Source organism: Athene cunicularia (genome assembly GCF_003259725.1).
Source record: "Athene cunicularia isolate RWA chromosome 4 unlocalized genomic scaffold, athCun1 chr4_part2, whole genome shotgun sequence".
Classification (NCBI taxonomy): Eukaryota; Metazoa; Chordata; class Aves; order Strigiformes; family Strigidae; genus Athene; species Athene cunicularia.
In genome coordinates, this window is record NW_020799099.1 from 17,787,309 (window position 1) to 17,810,175 (window position 22,867).

The window sequence follows — 22,867 nt, forward strand, 5'->3', positions numbered from 1 at the left end:
ATATCACATAAAATCATGACAATATACAACGTGAAGAAAACTAACAATTGAAAGAAATTATTCCAAGGTGGGAGAAGATGCCTTGAGAATCCCACAAGCCTGTGAAAATGGTAATTTCTTTATGGGTTATCACCTACTACAGGTAAAGATCACCAAGCATGTTGGACTGTATCTAGCAGCCCATGCTCAAGCTATCTTAATTTGAAAGACAGGACTCATGACTATGAACTTGGTAATGAAGATACCTTCCTGTTGGCCTTTCCCTTTGGAAGGGAAGGGAACCAGGGGGTAGAAGGCAACAATCCAACTGATGTATATTTTCATGAGATGTATATTTTTATGAGATCTGCTGCTCTCTCAGGACGAGACACCCAGCACTCAATAAAGCTATTTCATAGTTAGTATGTAATGCCAAAAGCACCAGTTTAGCTGAAAAAAAACAAAACAATAAAAAAACAGGTAAAGAAGAGAGGAATTAATTGCCCTATGGAAAAAAAAATATGTAAGTGCAGTAAAAACAATGCAAAATGAATAGACTTGCAATTCTAGGTATGGAAATTGATGATTCAGAATCAAATCTGGTTTAGATCACTCTCTGTTTCTGACAGCTTTTAGATGTTTTAAGATATTAGCACAGTTATCATGTCTACTAGAGGCTGAGTACCACTATGATGGCAGATGCTGGATTTAATGCTATAAATGGCATTATTTTTGCTAAAACAAATATCTGTTCCATAATTATCCATCTCTCAAGTATGAAATTTCAAAATAGTAGGGGTATCTTGAATGAAATTTGTTTGCCATAGCAGGTAAATACGGATGTAGAAGATTACTTGCACAAATTCTTATCAGGAGCATTCTTATGAATATTATTATTATTGTCTTACAGCTAATGTCTGTACCTAAAAATCTTGGGCAAGTCTGCCTAGAACCAAGGTATGTACTGTAACATTTAGGACAGGTCACACCTTCGTTCATTTTAAATGAGTGCTACTCTTCTAACTGCAGTAGAACAGAACTTATTCATCAAAAGAAAGGATCGATTCAATGGCAGCTTATCTATTGATTTAAATGGATTTCAACTGAAATCCTGCCTGGATTTGGATGCACAGACCCGAGCAGTCACCTAACAGTATAAGAAGTGTTCTTATGATCTAAAGCCAAGGCAGAAGATGAGAACTACAGAAGATGAATGGCTTTGATTTATTTTTTTTTTTATGTATGAACATCAAAAGGACAAATGTAGAGAAAAGTAACAATAATTGCATATTAGTGTCACTTTGGAATAGGATTTACTCATTTATGCTTGCTTACCTACCAAATAGTTGATTCTCTGTGAGTGTAAACTGATTTTATAACTTCTAAGCTCCACAGCATCACCTAAAGTCTCAACAGCACAAAATCTACAAATGTTGATGAGACAAAGTGATTTTTTTTCCCAGTCCTCCCATACAAGGCCTATTACCACCTATGTTATTTTCCATACAGAAAATAGTCTCTGAATCCATCCCAATCCATCTTTATATGAGGTAGAAATGTAGAGAAAGAGTAGATGAAAAGCCATAGTACATCTTTTACCTATTGCAATTCCTTTAAAAGGTATAAATGACGCAAGGAGGGAAGCAATACTGGAAAGTTTTGAAAATATTTTTTCTACACATGTAGGCTGGAATAGGTGTAGTTTGACTTTCTAACTGTATTTTAAAACCTGAAACAGACAGGGACAAGGGCAGTTACAGGCATGAAGATGGGAGACCTACAATGGAAATAAAGAGGACCTTTAGGAAACCACTGATATACTCCAATAACCTTGTCAAAGATGATCACATAACTGGATGTGTGTACTGTGAAGGAGAGTGAAAGTATATGGGCCATAATTATTCTTTGGCAATGAGTTTGCTTTTCCAGAATTACCAATATTGCCTGTGACTGATGACAAACTGTTGAAACTGATCCAGACATTCTCCTAGAAATTTGGAAAACTCTCACTAGTAAAACATTCAAGCTGGTTTTCGTATCCATCCCAATTTCTTATCGGTTTCAGGTATTTTTGTAGAATATGAAAGTAAATTAGAAAACACAAGAAAACACAGAAAATAATATTTTAATTTTGTTAGTTTCCTTTTGACTTGCCCTGGTTATTCCTGAGGAGCTTCTAAATTATTATACTATTCTAATCCTGATTTTAGAAAAGCAATGGATTTGGGAAACACAGTGTAGAATGTCAGTGCTACCAATGACTGCAGAAGGGCAGATCAGTTTCCTGAAGAAGCACAGATACACTGAATATTTCCAAGGAAATTATTTAAATTGATGATCTGTTAACTCCTACATTAACTTGGAAACAGCATTGTGTTTCAACCATGAATAAAAGGATTTTTTAATGTACTTTGGGAAGCCTCTGGATCTGAAGCAAAATATTAATGTAACAGCCATTTCCTTGTGCTGTTTTGGAAACATTAGGATGTCAGATTAAAGAACATGCAATTAGTTATTCAGTATGCTATATCAGTAACACAATATGGACATACATATTAGCCAGTACCTACCTGGTTTTACAGAAGTACAAAAATTTCTTTACATGTGACTCTGGCTGAAACTTATCAGCATTCCTCATAATAGTGGAAGAAATTTTGAACAGTGTTTCTAATTAATTAATATGATTAATGATTTTTTTAGTCAATATTTGGTCATTGTTAAATGAAACAAAACAGTGTGATCAGGGAAGTTGGTGGAAAATACCTTAATTCAAGGTTTAGCCCAAAAATAAAAGTGGTAGTCATGCTAAGAAAAATGTGAAAACCACATGAAATATGTGATATGTATATATTTCTCTCTCCCTTGTTCCTTGCATCTATAATAGAGATCAAAAGACAGAAAACAAGACTTGTTTTTCTATTACTATCTTGAAGTCCTCCTGTTGCTCTTTTTTTCCTAAGCTTTTAGATTTTAATTACTCCAAGTAAACATTTTAATGATTTTTTGCATGTACTTCTAAAGTTACCAGCATACATGGATTGCCGATACAATTATAGGGCAGCAAGAAGAATACTATCCTACCTGAGAACACAGGAACTGAGAAAGCAAATGACACATTTTCATGCTTTATGCATCTATTTCTCTTGGTGCTTTTATCGTTTCTACATTGCCTGAGAAAATGCTTATATGGCTGCTCTCTCAGTCTCTGTATGAACCAGTTGCAGTGTGGGGCTCTTTGGCAGATGATCCAGAATCAGTCTATGTCTACTGAAATAAATGTATGCAGACTTATCAGGTTCCTGTAGCTTTTGGACAGATGACTAATGACCCTGACAGCTTGGCTGTTAATTTTTTAATGAGAGATAAACCCTGTATTTTGTAGCAGAGTAATAGAGGATCCATCTGTATTGTTGCTTTTCAATCAGACTGTGCAGTAACAGGATTAACTAACTCTTTGAGAAATAGTTGCTCTACTGGTATACATATGGTTAACTGGGTGTCCCACAGCTTTAAAATAATATTCAAAGAACTTTCTTTTTCTTCCGGCACTGCCTTCACAGGGGCTGAACCACCCAAAGAGCACAATGCCGTCAGAACTCCAGAAAGACAAATATGTCTGCTTTTATCCTTCTCCTAACCCTAAGCATTGGTTGATTCTAGACACATCCTAACTTCTGAAGGTTTCTTATGCACAGGTGTTTGCTTTCTTTTACAGATACATGGCCATTATTGATCCCTTGAAACCTAGGCTCTCTGCAACTGCTACCAAAGTGGTCATTGGGAGCATATGGATTCTGGCTTTCCTGTTGGCCTTTCCCCAGTGCCTATACTCCATAACCAAGGTGATGCCTGGGAGAACTCTTTGCTATGTAGCATGGCCAGGTGGTCCAAAACAGCATTTTACGTAAGCTTTTGTTTTTTAAACTTGTGCATGATGGTGTCTACACTTGCAAGGGACTTGACAAAAGCTGTAGAGTATCACGCAGATACTCTACATGCAGAATAACTAATAACATTGACCGTTGAGAAATGTAAAGCAAGTTTCCTAAGCTAGGAAGACAGAGCATTTTAAGCGATAAGTTGAAAACATTTATTCTCTCTTCCACTTCTATGAGTGTTCTCCATCCCATGCTGCATGTTTACCATCATTGCTTCACTTAAGATGGCTGCTTCTGTACAGACAGAGATGGTCAGAAATGGGGACAGAACATGTAACTCAAAGCAAGATTCATTTTAATCTTAACTAGGAAAACAAGTATTTCCAGCCTTTCCTTGTCCTAATAATTCTTGGATCTCCTCTTGATGAGAGGTTGGATTTTCCCACTCCATTCTGTTACAGCATCACAATTATTTATCTCAGATATCAGTCCTATAACTGCTTCCCATTTCTGAAAGTGTAGAATAACAGTCAATTAAATTGAATATATCCTATTTGTCCCTCTGACAGAATTAGAAATAAGTGTTTACCTAGTCATAGAAACATTATCTGCCCTTTCATGTCTTCACTGGCATTTAAGATGAACACTGTGTTCAAGGCTGAAAGCCTGTGTATTCATCCAGCATCAAATTCGACCTTTTGCTCTCTTTCAGGCAAATTAAAGAAGCCCTGGTCATATATAATTTTTATCATTTTAGGAGCCACGCACAGATATTTCTCTTTAGGGCAGTAAGGTCACTCTCAGTGACAGCTGGGGATTCTTTACTGATCATTCACTGGGATTTTATCTGAAGAAGGCATTTAACCAGGAGCTAACAGGAGACAAAATAAGTTATCTTTTTTTTCCTAGTGTTTATATCAGCAGTGATGATTATGTTGCATATAGGCGACAGATCTGTGTTGCCTATATGCAACAGATCTGCCACATGAAGTATGTTGGGTAACACAGGACGCTTACCAATGCCTTTGTATAAATATGCCATTTAAATACTTATTTTCCTCTTTCATTTATGGTCCTGACTAGAGCTCAAAACAACTAGCTTACCCTTAGGATATTTGGCTGTGCAATAATTAAATCAATTCAGCTAGTTATGGACAAACATACCTTATTCTGCAGCCACTAATCATGATAGCTATAAAGTCATTCTTAATTTATGCTAGTGTAATTTCAGAATCAGAACTAGAAACACCATAAAGCACTTGCATTAAAATTTGCAGTGCAGTTCAAGGCTTTCATAAAGACAGTGAAAACACCAAGGACTAGTCAGTCAATATAAAACATGCTTTGTGCTATAGTAGCTCTCTTGACTTCTAGCAGCCCATTCCATTGGTATAGCTCCTCTGAAAGCACTTATCAGCTTAATGCTTTTTCATTGCAGGTATCATGTCATTGTGATTGTGCTGGTCTACTGCTTTCCACTGCTTGTCATGGGTATCACTTACTCCATAGTGGGAATTACCCTCTGGGGAGGAGAAATACCAGGCGATACATCCAACAAATATCACGAGCACCTCAAAGCTAAGAGAAAGGTACTGTTCCATTAAATCTCACTAAGTGAATCCTAATAACATCATCTGCAATTGTGTTGCAAAGTATCACAGTATATTCCTTCAGAAACACCTAGTCACTTGAAATAACAGTAAAGAGAGATCTACTTCAATAAAAAATTCGATTAAGTTTGACAAGTTGACTTCTATGTTCACTAGCTATTTGTAACTTTACTGTTCGTCATTAAATAAAGGTTAACATTTGGATTTTAACTCCTTAGTCCACATGTAGTAACGTCTGATATGTGGAAACTAAGCCCAAATGTTTAGCCTTTACAGAGCTAAAACACTTGAGGTTTGAACAATGGGCTAGCGAACCATTAGCACCTCTTAGGCCAGATTCTCTTCCTACTGAAAGAAAAGTAAATCTTAATGTAATTTTCAGTAGACAAAGGCCCATGCATCTTTGAGATGAGTGCTGATCAGCCTGTTCATATTGAATAATTTACATTTTAAAATAACTTTGGGTGAGAAATACAAAATATTTTTCCATTATTTTCTTTCCATCTTTTTCACTATAAGTAATAAGACTGTGGATTGCTTAAGAACTGATTATTTGACTATTTCCAGTTCAGTTTTCATGATGTTGCAGTGCCATGGTTACTTTCTTACAACATTCTTTTTCTTATTATAACTGAACTTTTCTTTAATGAAGCAGCCTTTCTGCTTTTTTATTCCTGACATTTTTTTTCATACTAAAATGCATTTAACCTTTCAGATTTGAAAAAATGATACCCAGACATGGACTTCTAACTCACAATGATGAGGACATTTGCAATTGCTCAGTTTGCTTCCTGATACTGTGAATGTGTTTCAGCAGTGGCATATGCTACCACGCTGTAGCAATAGCAGAGTGCAGCATATTGGGTTCTGAGGGGACAGGAGATCTTCTGCAAATACCGGAGAACACTGGAGTTTCTATTTCTTTCAGGACACTGCCAGGAATAGGAAAGTGTTTTCTCACTATGCACTACACAAAAAAAAAAAAAAAAGAAAGTGTCAGGGCAGAGGATATATGAAGGGAAAGATTAGGATCATTTTCTCATTCATACCTTTTCAGACTCATAAGACACAAGTGCAAAACTTTCTACGTTAAGTTTCAGTTGTCAGAATGGTAGACATGCCCAGACATCTTTACGGTATGATGTGCAATGCCTCCTATGAAACCAAAGGTGTTATTTATTTTTGCTTATACATAGCTGTTTTAAGAGGACAAATGCTAGCCTCTCTTAAGGAAGCAAAATGTAGTTAGACTAGTATTAATACCATCACCTTGTAACAGTTCAAAGATCATTTGGAATATGAACACAGAAAAAAATGAAAAATCATAATGGAAAAATCCCAGTATGCTTTGCATATTTGCCCCGAAGTGAAATTATTGGACTGACTTCCAGAGATGCTGAAAGCATTTCAAAAGATCAGCATTTCACTCTTTAACATTACTCATAAAAGTCCAACATTACCATAGTCTTTGCTATGATGTTGCCACTTTCCCAAAAGTCTATTTTCAAAGTTGCAAAATTACCTTTCCTACAGTGCATAAGCAGAAAAATATTTCACTGGTCAGTTAACTGTGCTATTACCAATACTGCCCTTTCAGTCAGTGATAAAAAAGGAAGCAAATACTCAGTGGAGGGTGTCTGGGGTCTGATTCAAATACAAACCGAGGAATTGCTTTCTGTAATAGACAGTTTGCAAACGCAAGTGTGGAAAGAAAATTACTAGAAGGTAACCTGGAGAACCAGGAGATCCCAGAACTTTAGCACCTGTTACTGTATTGACTAAGTGAAATAATCGTCTTATGTCATAAAAACTAAAGGTCTCTGAAGAGTAAAGCTGGCTTTTACTATATGATAAATATATGCAAGAGACAAGGAGCCGCATCCTTAATTAAGGGATTTTAAATGTGAGAGTACTGGAATGCATGCCTTCAACACATGCAACAAGGGAATTAAATTATGTGCAGATATATTGTAACTGCATCAGTGACTTTTATTGGCAGAGCTCCATGACAGCTCTTCAGTTCCACTGCTGTGCTCTCCAGCAGGATTTATGAAATAACTGGTATTTGGAAAGATGAATCACAATTGGTCATTCATGTAGATGAACTAATAGACTGGAATCCAAATAAAGCTATCACTCAGTCTGCTCTGATAATAGAGCTTTTGCTTTTCCTTTATTCAAAGAAATCATCTGGTTTTCTTGCTATTTAGCATACAGATATCTAGACAAATGGCAAGTCTGTGCAGCTGTAATGAAGGAGAAATATAAAATATCTGACTGCATGTTTCATATTATGCAATGATATAGTGCAAAGGATGTTTGATTAGGTTTGTTTGAAATGGTATTTAATGTTAAGAAGGTAGTGAACAGTTCATTTCGGAAATTTAAATAAATGTTTTCCAAGAAAAGATTTGAAGCTTGAGAAAGTTGTTAGTACTTTGATAAATAGTCTCATCTCTTCATATTGTGGCTGTGCACCCTGAATCCTTCTGAAAGCAATGTCAAAAAATCAAAAGATTCAAAGAATTTCACAGTATGCACTACAGGTTAGGCAACAAAAAGTCATACTCAGTATATTTCAGGGTCAAAGAAGTTTTGGAAGTTTTAGAAAGCCAGGATTTTTTTTTTTTTTTTTTTTTTTTTTTTTGACAGATCAAATATGTCAGGGACTGACCCATTTAAATTTGTCTGACATCAGTGTTTTGAACTTCTGAACATTCACTACATATGGGGACTTTGCAACTGTTACTGCTTCTTAAAGCTCCTGGTATGAGATTGACTGATGGTCAGATGAACATCATTTATTCTTCTGCAATTCCCACTGGCACAAGACAGAATTATAGCTTCAGTACTGTCACACATAATGGAAGTTCATATAGGTGGTTCATAATGTTACTATCAGTTTTACTAGGCCAAAATGTTGTTTATGTTCAATGCAAATACTTAGAGACTTGCTCTCACATGTTGTCTCCACACTCTGTTTTTTCTAACTTTCTGTTCCAATCCCCCAACCCCCTACTGCTGTCTCTGTCAAGACACGCAGTTCTGACCCAACTGTCTTCTGAAAAAATAGTGTTTCTCTGAAAAGAAGATGCCATTGCCTCGTCCCAGTAGGAAGAATACAGAAGAACAGAAAATACTCTCCTTAACTTTGTATCTTTTCTTTACAGTTCCCCTTACCTCTAACTATTAATTTTATGATAGTACATCAATGTGCATCTTTTTCAGCAATTTTCATGACTGCTCCATGCGTATGTCTCTGTATTCTTTCCTTCTCCTAACAGTTTGAGGTGTCATCTCAAATTCTTACTGCAATGAAGATTGATTAAAAGCCACATTTTTTCAATATCAAAATTGTTTTGCAAATTTGCATATAAAACCAGAAAAAAAAAAATCTCATATGTTTGCTAGTGACTCATAGTATTACAGGAATCACTAAAGAGATGGTCAGGTTTACCAGCCTATCTACCTAAGGAGATTTTCAAAGTGTTATATATATATATATATATATATATATATATATATACAGTAAAAGTAGACATCCCATATCCACCTACTGTTAAATGCATCTATTAAATTATTTAATACAGTGCAGCAGCACAGTGGAGGAGAAAATGAAAAAGTAGAAAACTCACGACTTCCATCTGGAAATCTTCCATTTGGAAATAATATTCAAAACAATGTAGAACTGTAGGAATAATGATGTCGTGAGAACCACTTTTGAATATGAATTTGAAATACTACATAATGTGAGAAGTCAAATCAAGTAAGATGGCAGGGCACAATTTTCCAAGTCAGGGTCAGAACAGGTACATGTAAACTCAAAAATAACTCAAAATTACTGTGTGAAAAGCTTTTACTAGGTAAACGGAAATATCCAGGTGAAGTCTTAAAGGACTACAAGTAAATATTACAAAAAGGCATCCCAACAATTTAAAATAATTTTCAAAATACTTACATGAAATAATTCCCCTCTTTCATAGACTATGGAAGTAAGCAATAGGACAGTATCTGAACAAACAGGCTCTGTAAGAACTACTGCATGAACACTTCATGCATATTTCTCTCTCTTTTTTTTTTTTTTTTTTTCCTCTCATGGATTTAGGGAAAGTTCAAAGAAGGGCACTAAAATGATCAAAGGTCTTATGAAGAGATTAATAATGGACTCCTCAGTTTGGAGAGAGGAGGCCAAGGAATGAGATGATCAAGGTTCACAGAATCATGAAGGTGGCAGATAAAGTGGTTGAAGGAAGACCTGTTGGTCACCAAATCCTGAAATACAAAAGCTAATAGAAGAGCAGTTCAAAGCAGGTAGAAGAGAGAGTTGGTTTTTTTTTTGGTCCATCAGTAATCCTCTTCTGTAAATGGGTCTACTCTTTGATTTTGCAGAGATTGACAATGAAAATAAAATGAAAGAAAAAAGATAGGGGTATGCTAGAACAGAAACAAAAGAGAAGAGGAAGATGGAGAATTAAACCCTATTTTAAGAACAAGTGGTCTCACTGATCTAGCAGACACACCACTATAGCTTATATTATGTGGATGGCTATATTGCTTGACTATGTGAAATTTCATACAGCTACAGTTAAACTACCATTTATCCAAAATGTTGACACATTATGAGTGCCTTGTAGACCAAAGCTGTATCGTGGTGGAAAACCACAGCTGTACTTCAGTGCAGCCATTCATAAATCTAGCAAGCATTGTTCAGCACATGCAAAAAGGCTAATATCAGGTTGAAGGACAATTTACACCAACTACCATCATTTCTGAACATTCCACTGCTTTGCTGTCAGTCAACAATCAAAAAAAAAACAGATGCTTTTAGTGATTCCAATCGTTATGTGGAAATGTCCACTGATTTATTCCTTAGGTAGTTGAAGGTGTGACAAAATTACCACCCAAAGAGGCAGCTTATTACAATTGTACAATGTCTTTCCTCTATATGAAATACAAAGAATTGGACTAAAAGTTTCTGAAGTGATTATTTCTGAATCTCTATTTGTTTTCCCTATCATAAAACTAATCAAACTTTATGGTTTCTTACTTTTAAGTCAGTGTCTTCTCAGGTTAGACTCATCTAGTCATATATCTTAGACTTTGTGAAACGCCCCTATAAGCTAAATACATTTGAAGATTTTCATATCAGCAAGACATGGTAAGTTTTAAACGGTTTTATCTGTGGTTAGGTTTGACATTGTCACATTTCTTGCTGAAAGTAAAGAAAAAAAACAACACAGGAAGAATGAATTCTCAGGATATTTAAAGGGTCCCCCAAGAGCAAACTCGTCCCTTGTCTCCCAGACATTGGAAGATGTTGGACTCTGTCCAGAGCTTTCTCCACTTATTTGGTTTGGAGGAAGGTTAGTATTAAATACTTTCTAGTAAAAAACGTGTCTCTCCACTATCTTTCCAGTGGAAAGTGTATCCCAAATCGTGCTCAGTAGTGAAATGCAACAGGTAAAAGTTACTTGCAACAATTAATAGTTAACTCTGCATGGGTGAGTCAGCACTGGTCATGAAGTAGACTATTTGACCAGACTGCAGATGTTAGTGTTCCACTAATGTTTTGAGCAGTTGTCCCATACCCATAAAGACAGATACCCTGCTAGACTTACCGGACCACTGTTAACACAATAGTAAAAGTCACTACTTGCAAGTAATTGCTATTACAGTTAAAAACTTGCAGAATAGTGATTTTTTTTAACTATATTTTCTCATAAGCTTAAGAAAAGCCTCTAAAGTATAATAAGGGCCAGAATAACATATTAATATGTCTGGTGAAAACACTAGCAGAAGAAGATATCTTTTCCTATTTTGATCAGTAATACATTCCCATAGCTATTAAAAATCTCAGCAAGAATACAGAGTATTGACAAGAAAACTTGATTTGGGCTTTTTTATTTACCTTTAATTAAATTCTTGCACAATCAACACTTTAATGACAATGTATGACCCTCCTGCCTAAACACATATGCACAGAGGCTTTTCTTCCAGCAGCATGAGGCAGCATAACCAATACTCTGAGAAAACATTTTTTTAAGTGTTAGAAAGTTCTGTTAAATCCTTTCCATTATTGAGTATATGGACTGAATACCTACTGAAAATGTAGGGAATGAGCAAAGTAACTCTGAGCCACAACAACCCCCAGCAGCACTACAGGCCTGGGGAGGAGTGGCTGGAGAGCTGCCAGTCAGAGAGGGACCTGGGGGGGTTGATTGACAGCCTGATGGACAGGAGCCAGCAGTGTGCCCAGGTGGCCAAGAAGGCCAATGGCATCCTGGCTTGTGTCAGCAATAGCGTGGCCAGCAGGGACAGGGAAGGGATCTGACCCCTGTACTGGCACTGGTGAGGCCGCCCCTCGATTCCTGTGTTCAGTTTTGGGCCCCTCACTACAAAAAGGACATTGAATGACTCGAGCGTGTCCAGAGAAGGGCAACGGAGCTGGTGCAGGGTCTGGAGCACAGGTCGTACGGGGAGCGGCTGAGGGAACTGGGGGTGTTTAGTCTGGAGAAGAGGAGGCTGAGGGGAGACCTCATCGCCCTCTACAGCTCCCTGAAAGGAGGGTGCAGAGAGCTGGGGATGAGCTTCTTTAACCAAGTAATTAGCAATAGGACAAAAGGTAATGGCCTCAAGTTGCACGAGGGAAGGTTTAGATATCAGGAAATACTTTCCAGAAGGGATTGTTAGGTGTTGGAATGAGCTGCCCAGGGAGGTGGTGGAGTCCCCATCCCTGGAGGTGTTCAAGAGTCGGGTCGACATAGCACTGAGGGATATGCTATAGTTGGTAACTGTGCTAGGTGAACGGTTGGACGACTAGATCTCCAGGGTCCTTTCCAATCTAGATGATTCTGTGTGTGATTCTGTGTGTAATTCTTAATGTTGTGTATTATAATTTTCATTTTATAGTCTCTCTTCACATGCTTCACAATTGCCTAGGGAAAGACTGGAACATGAGGTACTGCAGAATTATTTCCACTGCATGTTAAAACCAAAATATTTTTATAGAGCTATATTATGGGCTTTGAACTTTGGAAAAACAGGGTTCAACGTTTTTCCTTTTCAGAATTTTATTTTCCAGGAATTTGTTGTCTTTTTAATAATTTGCCCACATTTTGAACAGCTTTTCCTATTGAGGCAAAAATAAAGTCAGACCTCCTGCTCATTTTCTGAACTGCATTAAAACAGTGAAATACAACAAAATTACTGGAAGCTGCCCTATTCTGCTCTCTATTTACTAAATAGCTACAGCACACTCAGCAACAGTATCAGCTTGCATTCATTGTCTCAAGTTTTCCTAAAACAGCTATGAACTGTGAACACATCACTCCACACTCATCACCTGTGCTTCAAGCAGCAACCACAGGGGAGTAAAAGAACAGTAAATTCTGAAAATGGCTTTATGCTGTGTGTAAACCTTGGACAGTGTAAGTATTTACTGATGCAAGTTTTCTGGTTAAAACTTTATTATAGAACAGCTTGCAGTAACTCCAGGTCAGGGACAGAGTTAACAGACTGGTTCTGCATGGTCAGTGAGTGGGCTCAGGGTAGTGCACTTAGAATTTTTCCTCATTTCCTCTGTGTAGTTTTCCCCAAGTTCAAGTCTGGGACCTGACCCTCCAGACAGATAACTTTAATATCCCACATTAAGGACAAAGTATATTCCTTAAGGTCTAAGCAAATTCTTTCACCAGCATACAGACAAACCTTGAAAACCTCACGAGGTCTTTTGTTGTTTCTGAATGTGTTTCATTTAATCTGCAGTCAAAATTATCCCATTACATATACTAAATTGCAACCACATGTGTAGTCCTGTGTTTAGATATTTATATACACACACAGATAAGAGAGAGCTCATAAGACCCTTCCTTCTTCATTGACTCCCTGTAATAAAGTAGTGAACAAATTAATTTTAGAATTGTTTTGAGTCTGTTTTGAGTCTGTTGAGCTTTCTGGAATAGTGCCCAGCACCTGTGTGGTGAAAAGTCGAGGAAACCTGACACAGATCAGTCATTTTGGAGGACTGCAGTGCCGAGAGCTGTATATTCAGCAGAGCAGAACTGCAGTTCCAGTATTGCACTCACACACTTTTACATTCATTGCATGTTGCTAGTCATGTAAAAACAAAACATAATTTCAGCACACCTTTTTCTGAGTTAAAGCAGAAGGCTATGTGGCTCCTTCCTTAAGACTTGGTGTGAGAAACCTCACTAAACTGTTACACCATTAACTTGCAATGAGGAAACCAGATGAAACAGCGCAGAGACATCACAAATGGTGCAAGGAGCTGAACTGCAGAGAACCTAAAATATTCCAAATGTGCTTTTTAAAATCAGGTGAAAATTATTACCTACACACAGAGGGGTGTCTGTGTTATGTCTATTGATACCTTCACCTAACAAATTTAATCCTTTAATTCAAGTACTACCTGCTTTAGAAGTTTCTGTACTGCAACATTGTAAACAACCTTATTCAAAGGACCTTTATGTCATTACTCATTTTCTGGAGTGGATAGAAAGATCTTCTTTGATTTCTACAGGCTCTGGAGCAGGTTTCCTAGGAAACAGTTTCAGCCACCCTGGCATGGGTCAGTTTATACCTTATTCAATAGGACTACCAAATCAGTACAGTAATGATCACTCTGTTGACCATTATGGCCAAGTAGCATGGATACCTTAATACCTGAAGCAATGCAAAACTGTCTGTACAAAAGCAGAAATAGCAAATGCTGTCGGGATAATGACACTCCTGACACTTTTTAGCAGAAATAAATGACCAGAGCATATACCGCCATTTTACTGACCAAATATTTCCAAAATATTCCATATGTGAATTACAAGTCTGCTTCTCCTAATAAGTTCATAACCTGGTACAGTCATTTGTAGAATAACAAAAATAAACTAAGGTCATCAAATGCAAAATATAAATCTCAAGCATCACTGACATTAACAGTTTCTTTTCAACTCAATTTAAATTAAAAAGAGACTGGGGCACACTACGAAATGTTTTTGTTTTTTCTTAGATGGTAATAAACACTTTTGCTTCAAACTTTGAAAGGGAAGATATTACTACCATTGGAAATGCATGATTATGATGGCAATAAAAAAATAGCTTTAACTGTGGTTTTTTTCTGAACAGAATTTTGCCATGCACTTTAAACAAGTACAGTCCAGGAATAATTAATTTCACCTTCAAGCAACATAATTTTATTTCTATCAACAGAACATAGAAGAAAGATGATTGTCAAACTATGAATTAAATAATCTGTATCCTTTCCCATGATGTTCTTGTGCCAAAATTATAGAGAAATATGGTAAATATTAAAATGGTTTCTAATTATATAAATCACCTACTTAATTCCCCATAATTAATAAAATGAAAAAAAAAAAAACCCTAATCCAAAGGACTGTAGGCTTTCCATATGAAATAAGAGTCTGTGTTCCTATTTTGAAGATAACCAAAGGTACCCATCCCATTTTAGGTTCAAGAAGGCAGTTTCCATTGATAGGAGTCCATATAAAACAAATCACGTGTAGGGATTCTTTGGCACAATTCATTGGCATAATTCAGCATAGCCTTATTAGTTTATTGCACGTTCAATATAAGGTCTGGTTTCCAAGGAAAAAATTCAGATGTGCCAATCCCTCTGAAGTCTTACATGGAAAATGCAAGTGAATCTTACAACATTATCGAGGTTCTGGGAGAGCCTTCAATGAGAAATAAAGGTCCCAGAACATTTTCAGAATTGTGACAGAAAATAGACAGAAAGAACTACTCCTATTGGGAAAACAAAAGAAGATATGATTATTTTGTTCCCCCCACATCAAATTGCATCTCTGCTTGGAAGCATGGAATTGAAGTGTGCCCCATCACTCATTCCAGGTCAGGAAGGAAACTATTGTAAAATAAGTCACGGTGTGAATTTTAGGTACAAAATAACTAGATAAGCTTTTTCACTTTATTCAGAGCTAGATCTCAGGTGAATAACCACATCCAGCAATGCTGATCCCACAACAGCCACTTGGAGTAATTTTCTAAGGAACATAAACTTCTTATGCTACTTCGTGCTGAAGACCAAGGGAATGATACAAGGCCACGTACCTTTACATGAAAAAACTCCTAGTTTGAGCAGCAGACATTAACATATTGTCTGATATCTACCAATCTCTTGTGAGAAATTGAGACCTTTCTTTCAGATAAAGTAACATAAGACTTGTGGCAGCTTTTCCTCCCTGCCTCCAATCAGAAATCATGTTTTCTCAAGGAAAAAAGACTGAGCAAAGCATTTACCCCTATTCTTCAGATATTTCTTGACATGTTGAGAGAAAAAGGCACTGTCAAATCTGTGTTCCATACAACATTAGAAAAGCATCATTTAAAAATGGCATTAGCTCAAACCATTCATGAAAAATTTCAGAATTGCTTTGATTTATCGGGGGTGGGGGGGAACCCCACATTTTAGCATTTGTAAGACACCAATCTGATTCAAAGATACTTCATACTAGAACAGAATATCTTTTTCAACTTTACAGCTTAAATAACAAGGTGATTGTGAATTCTGTCTGCCGCAAGTGATTATGCAAACTGAAATGAAAAGTAGTTTCTTTATTTCAAGCAACTGAGAAAAAATGGATGAAAAGTATAAATCAGAAGAATAAAATTATTTGCTGAGCATTGGAATTGAAACATACCATACCTGACTGAAAGACTTCCAAGTTCTCCAATCCTTTCTCCTTCAAAATGTGAATTTCCTTCAGCTGTTAAGAATCTATCATTTCTGTGGGGTAAAAGAGAACAGAAAAACCCTGAGCTTGTCAAACATGAAAACTCACAGCACTTGGTATATCAAAAAGCAGTCCTATCTCTGTACTAATACCAGTAGAGTTACCCTTGAATCCTAATTTTCTTGCAAAAGATGGATGGTTTACTCCAACTAAGCATTGTGGAGAAGCAAAAGACATAATGGTGTTCCCTTCTCTCTGGTGCTTGGTACACAAGTGCCATCTATGTCCCCATACATGGGGAACATGGGATTGGGAAGTGGATTTACTGATTGCATTCTAACATGTTGGGATACTTTGTGCAATGTTGGTTTGGTATTTTACTTCTTCCAAATGAGCTCAGAGCAGAAAGAGAAACACATTATGACTCCCAGGGATTACCTGTGAACTGTGTTTATGTTGTATTCATGGACAAGTAATATCCATGAGTGGGTAAACAAAGACATTGTATGACACTGTATATGTTCTTAAAGTATTCTTACTGTTTCCTACTTATATCTGCATAACACCTAGGAGTATATGTTCCAAAACTAAAGACAGTTTAGTGTGCGATATTGATACAAATGAAATCAGAAGACAAATTCCTGACCTTGTAAAAGCAGCAATATCAGAGATGACTCAGGAAGGCAATAAAGAGCTGCAGAGCAGATTGAAAGGAAATGATTCCTTAGCCTAAGTCTTAGGTAATGATGGCAAATCAACGTCTCACAATGTGAATTGCTATAGCCCCCCAGCAGCAACTGAGTCTCTCAGAAAGGTATATTTTATTCCTAATCTTTCAAGAGCTTTTCTCAATGCTACATCTAAAGCAGACTCATTTTCCTAGCTATTTTTAATGCAAATAAATACAGGAGGAAAAAAAAAATATTTGCTGCTCTTTCCAAGTCTAGCAGGCTCTGTTAACTCCTTTTCACTTTTACTGCTTTAAATGTTTCATAAGGAAGGCAAACCTGCAAACTTTATGTCTGTTTTATTCTTTTAAATACATTTTTTTCTCATTACATATCATTCATTAATGAAAGAATGTTTCATACTCAGAGAGGAAGGATCTAAAGGAACAGGCAAGACTACAAAGCACACAAATTAACTTTTTTTATAGACATAGTATTTCTTAGACATAAGCAGAAGTACAACAATATCAGCAGAACATGTTGATGAAAATCAAAATATAAGATACATTGATTTTCCATCATATTCCAAATCTAGCCTCAAAACTTGCCTAAAGGTTGCACAATTAGGAGACTCCATACAACTCATTTTAACAAAAGTCCTGCAACAGAAAAACACCCCTTTCCTCCAGCCATGCTGCCCACAACACACAAAGGGAGAATGAACAGAACACTGGGGAAAAACAGTGCTCCTGGCACACAGGTTGGTGATGTTCACCGCCATCACACATTTTGGAAAGCTCCGCAGTGAAATGGTGGCAGGAACAGAGCTAGAGATTAAGCACAACTAAATTAAGTAATTTTCTCATTTTCTTGTTTTAGAAATGTTTCCAAATGCACAAGAACAAACCCTTGTTATTGAATTCTAAGCAATGCAGAACAGAGGAGAAAGCAATTGATAAATGGTAATATCTCAAAAAATAAAGCAGAATAGGCACATTAAAAAGAAACAAAATAAAATAACTGTACTGTCAGAGCCACAGGTCTAAGTACTGAAAAAAAAACCAACCCCAAACCCAAATCATTGAGGGTCTCTTTTATACTCTGCAGTTGAACTTGCAAAGTGTTGTTGGAGATTTTTTAGTGAAACATCACAGCATACTGGGAAAAGACAATCAGGCTTCTGTGGTAAATGCATACTTGGCCTGTTTCAATTATTTTACCTGTACCCTAATTTGTCTTAACAATTTACTGGCACTCATTCACGAGGATTTATACCAAGTAAAATCAAGGTGCCCTGGGCTTATAGACCTTGAAGGCAGTTTCTGTTCACAGTTATTGATATTATCAAGAAATGAAACTTAACACTGCAAAGACCAAGGGGATGACAAAAACCACAGCCATAAACTGTAAGGTACGGCCTTGCACAGTGTGTGTGCCTGGGAAAGAGGAAAGGAAATTGAGAATAATCTCCCTCCTTTTCAGCTTCCCTTATTGTTCTCTTCCTCCATTTCTGACAAGACATACTCAGCTGATGAAACGAGGACAGAATAGTGCTTTTTGATTCCTCTCATAACTTCTGTGGTTGACATCAAATTCAATAATTGCCCCGTGTCTCAAACAATTCTACGCCACGCAGACTTGCAACATCTCACCTATGTTCTTCTCGGGTAATATGTCGATAAATGCACTGTACTATATAAGTGCTCAAAAGAATGACAACTTAACCTTGACTTTTCTTAAACATCCCTTTTTTGCTGGAAAAAATTAGCACTTTTTTGTTCTAGATAAAAACACTTTACACATTAATAAGGAAACCCCATTGCATGTCTACCCCTAAACATACATATATCAGTATATTACCATTCACTTCAGTGAAATTCAGACTGATACAGCCTGATCTGAGAGAAAAATGATACTTTAAATTTTTAGGTAATTTTTATTCATGACAAACATCTGCAAACCTGAATGATTAAGAATTTTGTGTGCTTCACTACCTGTCATTCCAGTGATTTATTTAGAAATTAAATCAGACACTAATTTCCATCTAAAATAATCTTTTGCTTGTTGTCTAGTTTGACTATTTGCTTCAGAAATTTCTGCTGTCAGGATGATGATGACTTAATATTGAATCATGGATTTCCAGACAGAAAGAGCAACAAGAAAATTTTATGCTGATTTCACTGTTTTTAATGATGAGTGTTTTGTTTTAAACAAAACAATAACCTTTCAGGAAAAAATAATATTTTCTGGGCGTGGTTTGGCATTTTTAATTTCAAAACTTACCCACCCCCACCACCTCACTCCCCCCAAAATAGTCAAAACATTTAAAATAAGAATCGAATTGCCTGAAATTGTGACAAGAACATTTTAGTTGGGGATTTTATTTGGGTCATAGTGTAAATAGCTATTTTGGATTTCTGTTTCTCTGAAGAAAACCCGAAGTACTAAATTCAGGTTAAACCAAAACTTAATTCATTTTGTGTTACTTTTTGAGTGCAGCAGTTGAAATAAAAACGTTATCTGTATAGTCTGTGAAGGTTTATTAACTTTAGGAGACCTTTAAGTAGACTCTTGAAGGACTGCTTGTCTTGCCCTTCAATACAACACAGAAAACTGGCCAATAAGAATTTGAATATTAAAAAAAAGAGAAACAACTTCTTTTTCAAAATGTCAACATAATTTAGTAGGCCAAACTGGCAACCTGCACTCTTACTGTGTTTGCTAGCAGCTCTGGGACATGAGTGACAGTGTTCAACCAGATCAAAATACATTTACTGCTGGAAAACTCTACTCTTTCAGTTCTCAAGCACTGCACAGATGAAAAGTTCAGTATAAATATGGATCTGCCTAAATATGCTTTGAAAACTTGAGAGACAAAAATCCTTCCATTTAGTACCTATGATATTCCAATAATAAATAATTCTAGGAATAATTTCACATGCACAGCTGGTACTGCAAGACTTGCTAATTAAATACCAAGGCAAGTAGTTAGACTCTCAAGTGTTCTGAAATTACGGAAATCCTGAACAGCATTGAAGCAACACTTATCATTGCAAGTATAAAAACACAGCAACAAGAAAAGTGCACCTGTAAATCAATGGACAGAGAGCTTAGGTATTGTGATAATGCTACGGAGTTAAGTCTTCTACCTGTACAATGTGTGCAAGGCACAGGCGTAAATCCCCAGCAGAAGAACAATGGAAGTGACATCCAAAGGAGTAGCAAAGACATGACATTTAATGATCGTCTGAGATTTGACAACATATTTTTATGGCATCATTTCAGATACATAAGTTAGGTCAGAAATATCTAGTCACACACAGTCACAACCTCTTCCCTCCCCCCAAAACATCACACATACAGTCCCATATACATCTATACATGCCTAGATATAGACATACAGATGTACACTCACCAGAGGTGAAAGTGATACTATATTCTGGTGTGTTGCCATCCCTTATAGTAATACTGATCTTCCTTCTGCAATGATTTACAGTTAACTGATGAAAAGTGCTTTAGAAGAACCAAATATTAACAACATTGTATGTATGGATAGATGCCCCTTTAAGTGACGATCACTTAAAACCTTGTAACAGTATATCTTGTACAGTACAGTCCCAGCCAGCAGGAAAGCTTGTAAACTGGTTACAGATATTAAATAAAAAATTGGTTTATGTTTCCCACAGAAAGATGTAACACGAGTTAAGAATGGCACCATGACATTTATATGTAAAATGATTTAATTACCTTAGCTGAAACTATATAAAAATATCAAAGACATGTAGGCATGGGAAATTTCAGCACTCTTTTTTTTTTTTTCCCCTGGCAAAACTATAGACAGTAGGAAATGGAACCTTGTACAGAGAAATGAAAGGAACTGTTGATAGCAATTCCTTAGTATTGACAGTACAAAAGAACAAGAGACCTCCCAGCACAGATCAATCATGTCTGGTTCCATTTTACCTACAAAAAGAAAATATGTTGTGTAAACATGTGACATACTGTGTTGAAAATGGTAGCTGGGCTAGTATTTGGCATAGCTGAAGGAGGAAAGACGGGAGTGAAAATTTTACTTGACTTACAACTTTTCTTCTTGAATTTCAAGCACAAAACAGAGCTACTCTTCATTTGTGCTTAATGGAAACTATGGTAGATAACAGATGTTATGATGCCTGCAGAAAACAGCAAATAATGATCACGAGGCAAGGAAATTGTTAGCCTCTGAAATTAAACAGGATACGGCAGTTGCTCATTTCCTAAAACCTAGTGTTTACTCAAATCACAGCTAATAATTGGGGGCAACAGAAGAAGACACCAGGGTCAATAAAAGTCGAAATGAGATGTCCAAATAAAACACCCTGTAACCTTATTCCATTATCAGGTGCACAGAAAAAAAAAAAGTAATATTTCAGATAGCCAAATATTAGTAAGCAAATATATTACTTGGAAGAATCAATGCAAATAAAGTTAGAGATGATTATAATGTTATTTTCCTTAGGGAAAGGAGGATCTCCAGCCAAGAAAAACAAAACAAAACAAAACCAGAAATTTAGGAAAGTCAGATTAAAAGGAAAATTATCTAAAAGCATATTCGTCTCTGCTTTGACTAACTTTAGTATTAAATGCAAGAAAATTATTAATGCGTGTTGAAAAGCTAGTCCAAATAAAAAAGACTGATGTATATTATAAAATACCATTATTACTTCCTTCTTTCAGGTGGTAAAAATGATGGTTGTGGTTGTACTGACATTTGCCATCTGCTGGCTGCCCTATCACATTTACTTCATAGTTACTGGGATCTATCAACAATTAAATCGGTGGAAATACATTCAGCAAATCTATCTGGCCAGTTTTTGGCTTGCGATGAGCTCTACAATGTACAATCCCATTATCTACTGCTGTCTTAATAAGAGGTAAGAGTTCGTTATGAAAGAGTTGGTATGCCTAACTTCAATGAGAATATAAATTATTAAAATGGGATAAAAGACAAAGAATTCTCACTTGAATAGTTTTCAGTTAGTGGGAAAGAAAACAAAACCAAATAAAACCCTTCCTTTAGGTGTGTACTTGAAATTAATCCCCAAAAAACAAATGTGCATTTCCTGTAAATACTTTAGTCTACTTAAAATTTCACACCAAATTTAGCATTCAGAAACCAACCCTTCCCATTTCCATATACAAAATTTAAAATCTATAGATTAATATCTTTTGGCTTGCAAAACATTAAAATAAAGAGGACAGTCATTAGTGATATACAGTGCAATCTGTATGTTCACCAACTAATTGTAGCCACAAATTTGTTTTGCAGTGCTGGAAGGTTATAATATAAAATATGATTTACTGTGTATTTTATACCTCACCATTAAATTTCTACTGAGCTCTGAGGTCTGTAACAGGCTAATAAAACAAATATTTATATTCTCATTACCGAATACTAAATTACAGTACTGTTTGATAGCAATGCATTATGCTCTGAATTTCAAAGACACCGCACTTGCAGAGTTTGGTGAGATTTTATGTATATATGGCAGTTTCAGACTACTGGATTGCAGAAGGAACTCCTGGTTTTCATTTCAGCTTGTAGGACAAGGATCTAAACAAACATGATCCTGGTCATCCTCTTTTTCACTATTTCTTCTAGTATTACTGGATAAAAACCACCAAGAACAATGAATTACTTCACAAACTCAGTCAATATGAATCAGTATTGAATAAGTAATCTTAAATATTATTTGAAATCTTCTTTTGAGTGAGCAGCCAGTGTCAAGTTTAATTGCTGACAAGCTTTATACCAATTTTGTTAAGTATTTATAAAACCCTACTAAAGATCGTGCAATACCTGTCAAAATGAGTCTAATTGAAAATGAACTGACCAAATCCTGCCAAGTTTTTATTGGTGTAAAACCACTGGATTCTGCATCCTTGATGAGGACAGCTTATGATGTTTAACACTCATAGTCTTTTAAATGTCAAGGTATGCCTGATTTCACCCAGCCTTCTGCTCCTTT

General features: G+C 36.2%; 1 protein-coding gene across 3 annotated transcripts in view; it reads left to right on the top strand.

Moving 5' to 3' along the window:
• Positions 1 to 22,867, top strand: part of TACR3 (tachykinin receptor 3) — a 38,324-nt gene that overhangs the window by 13,257 nt on the left and 2,200 nt on the right. For all 3 annotated transcript variants that reach the window (XM_026847856.1, XM_026847857.1, XM_026847855.1), the window contains 3 exons: positions 3,695 to 3,883; positions 5,296 to 5,446; positions 21,576 to 21,772. In XM_026847856.1, the coding sequence (XP_026703657.1) occupies positions 3,695 to 3,883; positions 5,296 to 5,446; positions 21,576 to 21,772 (537 nt within the window). The remainder of the gene's footprint in view (positions 1 to 3,694; positions 3,884 to 5,295; positions 5,447 to 21,575; positions 21,773 to 22,867) is intronic.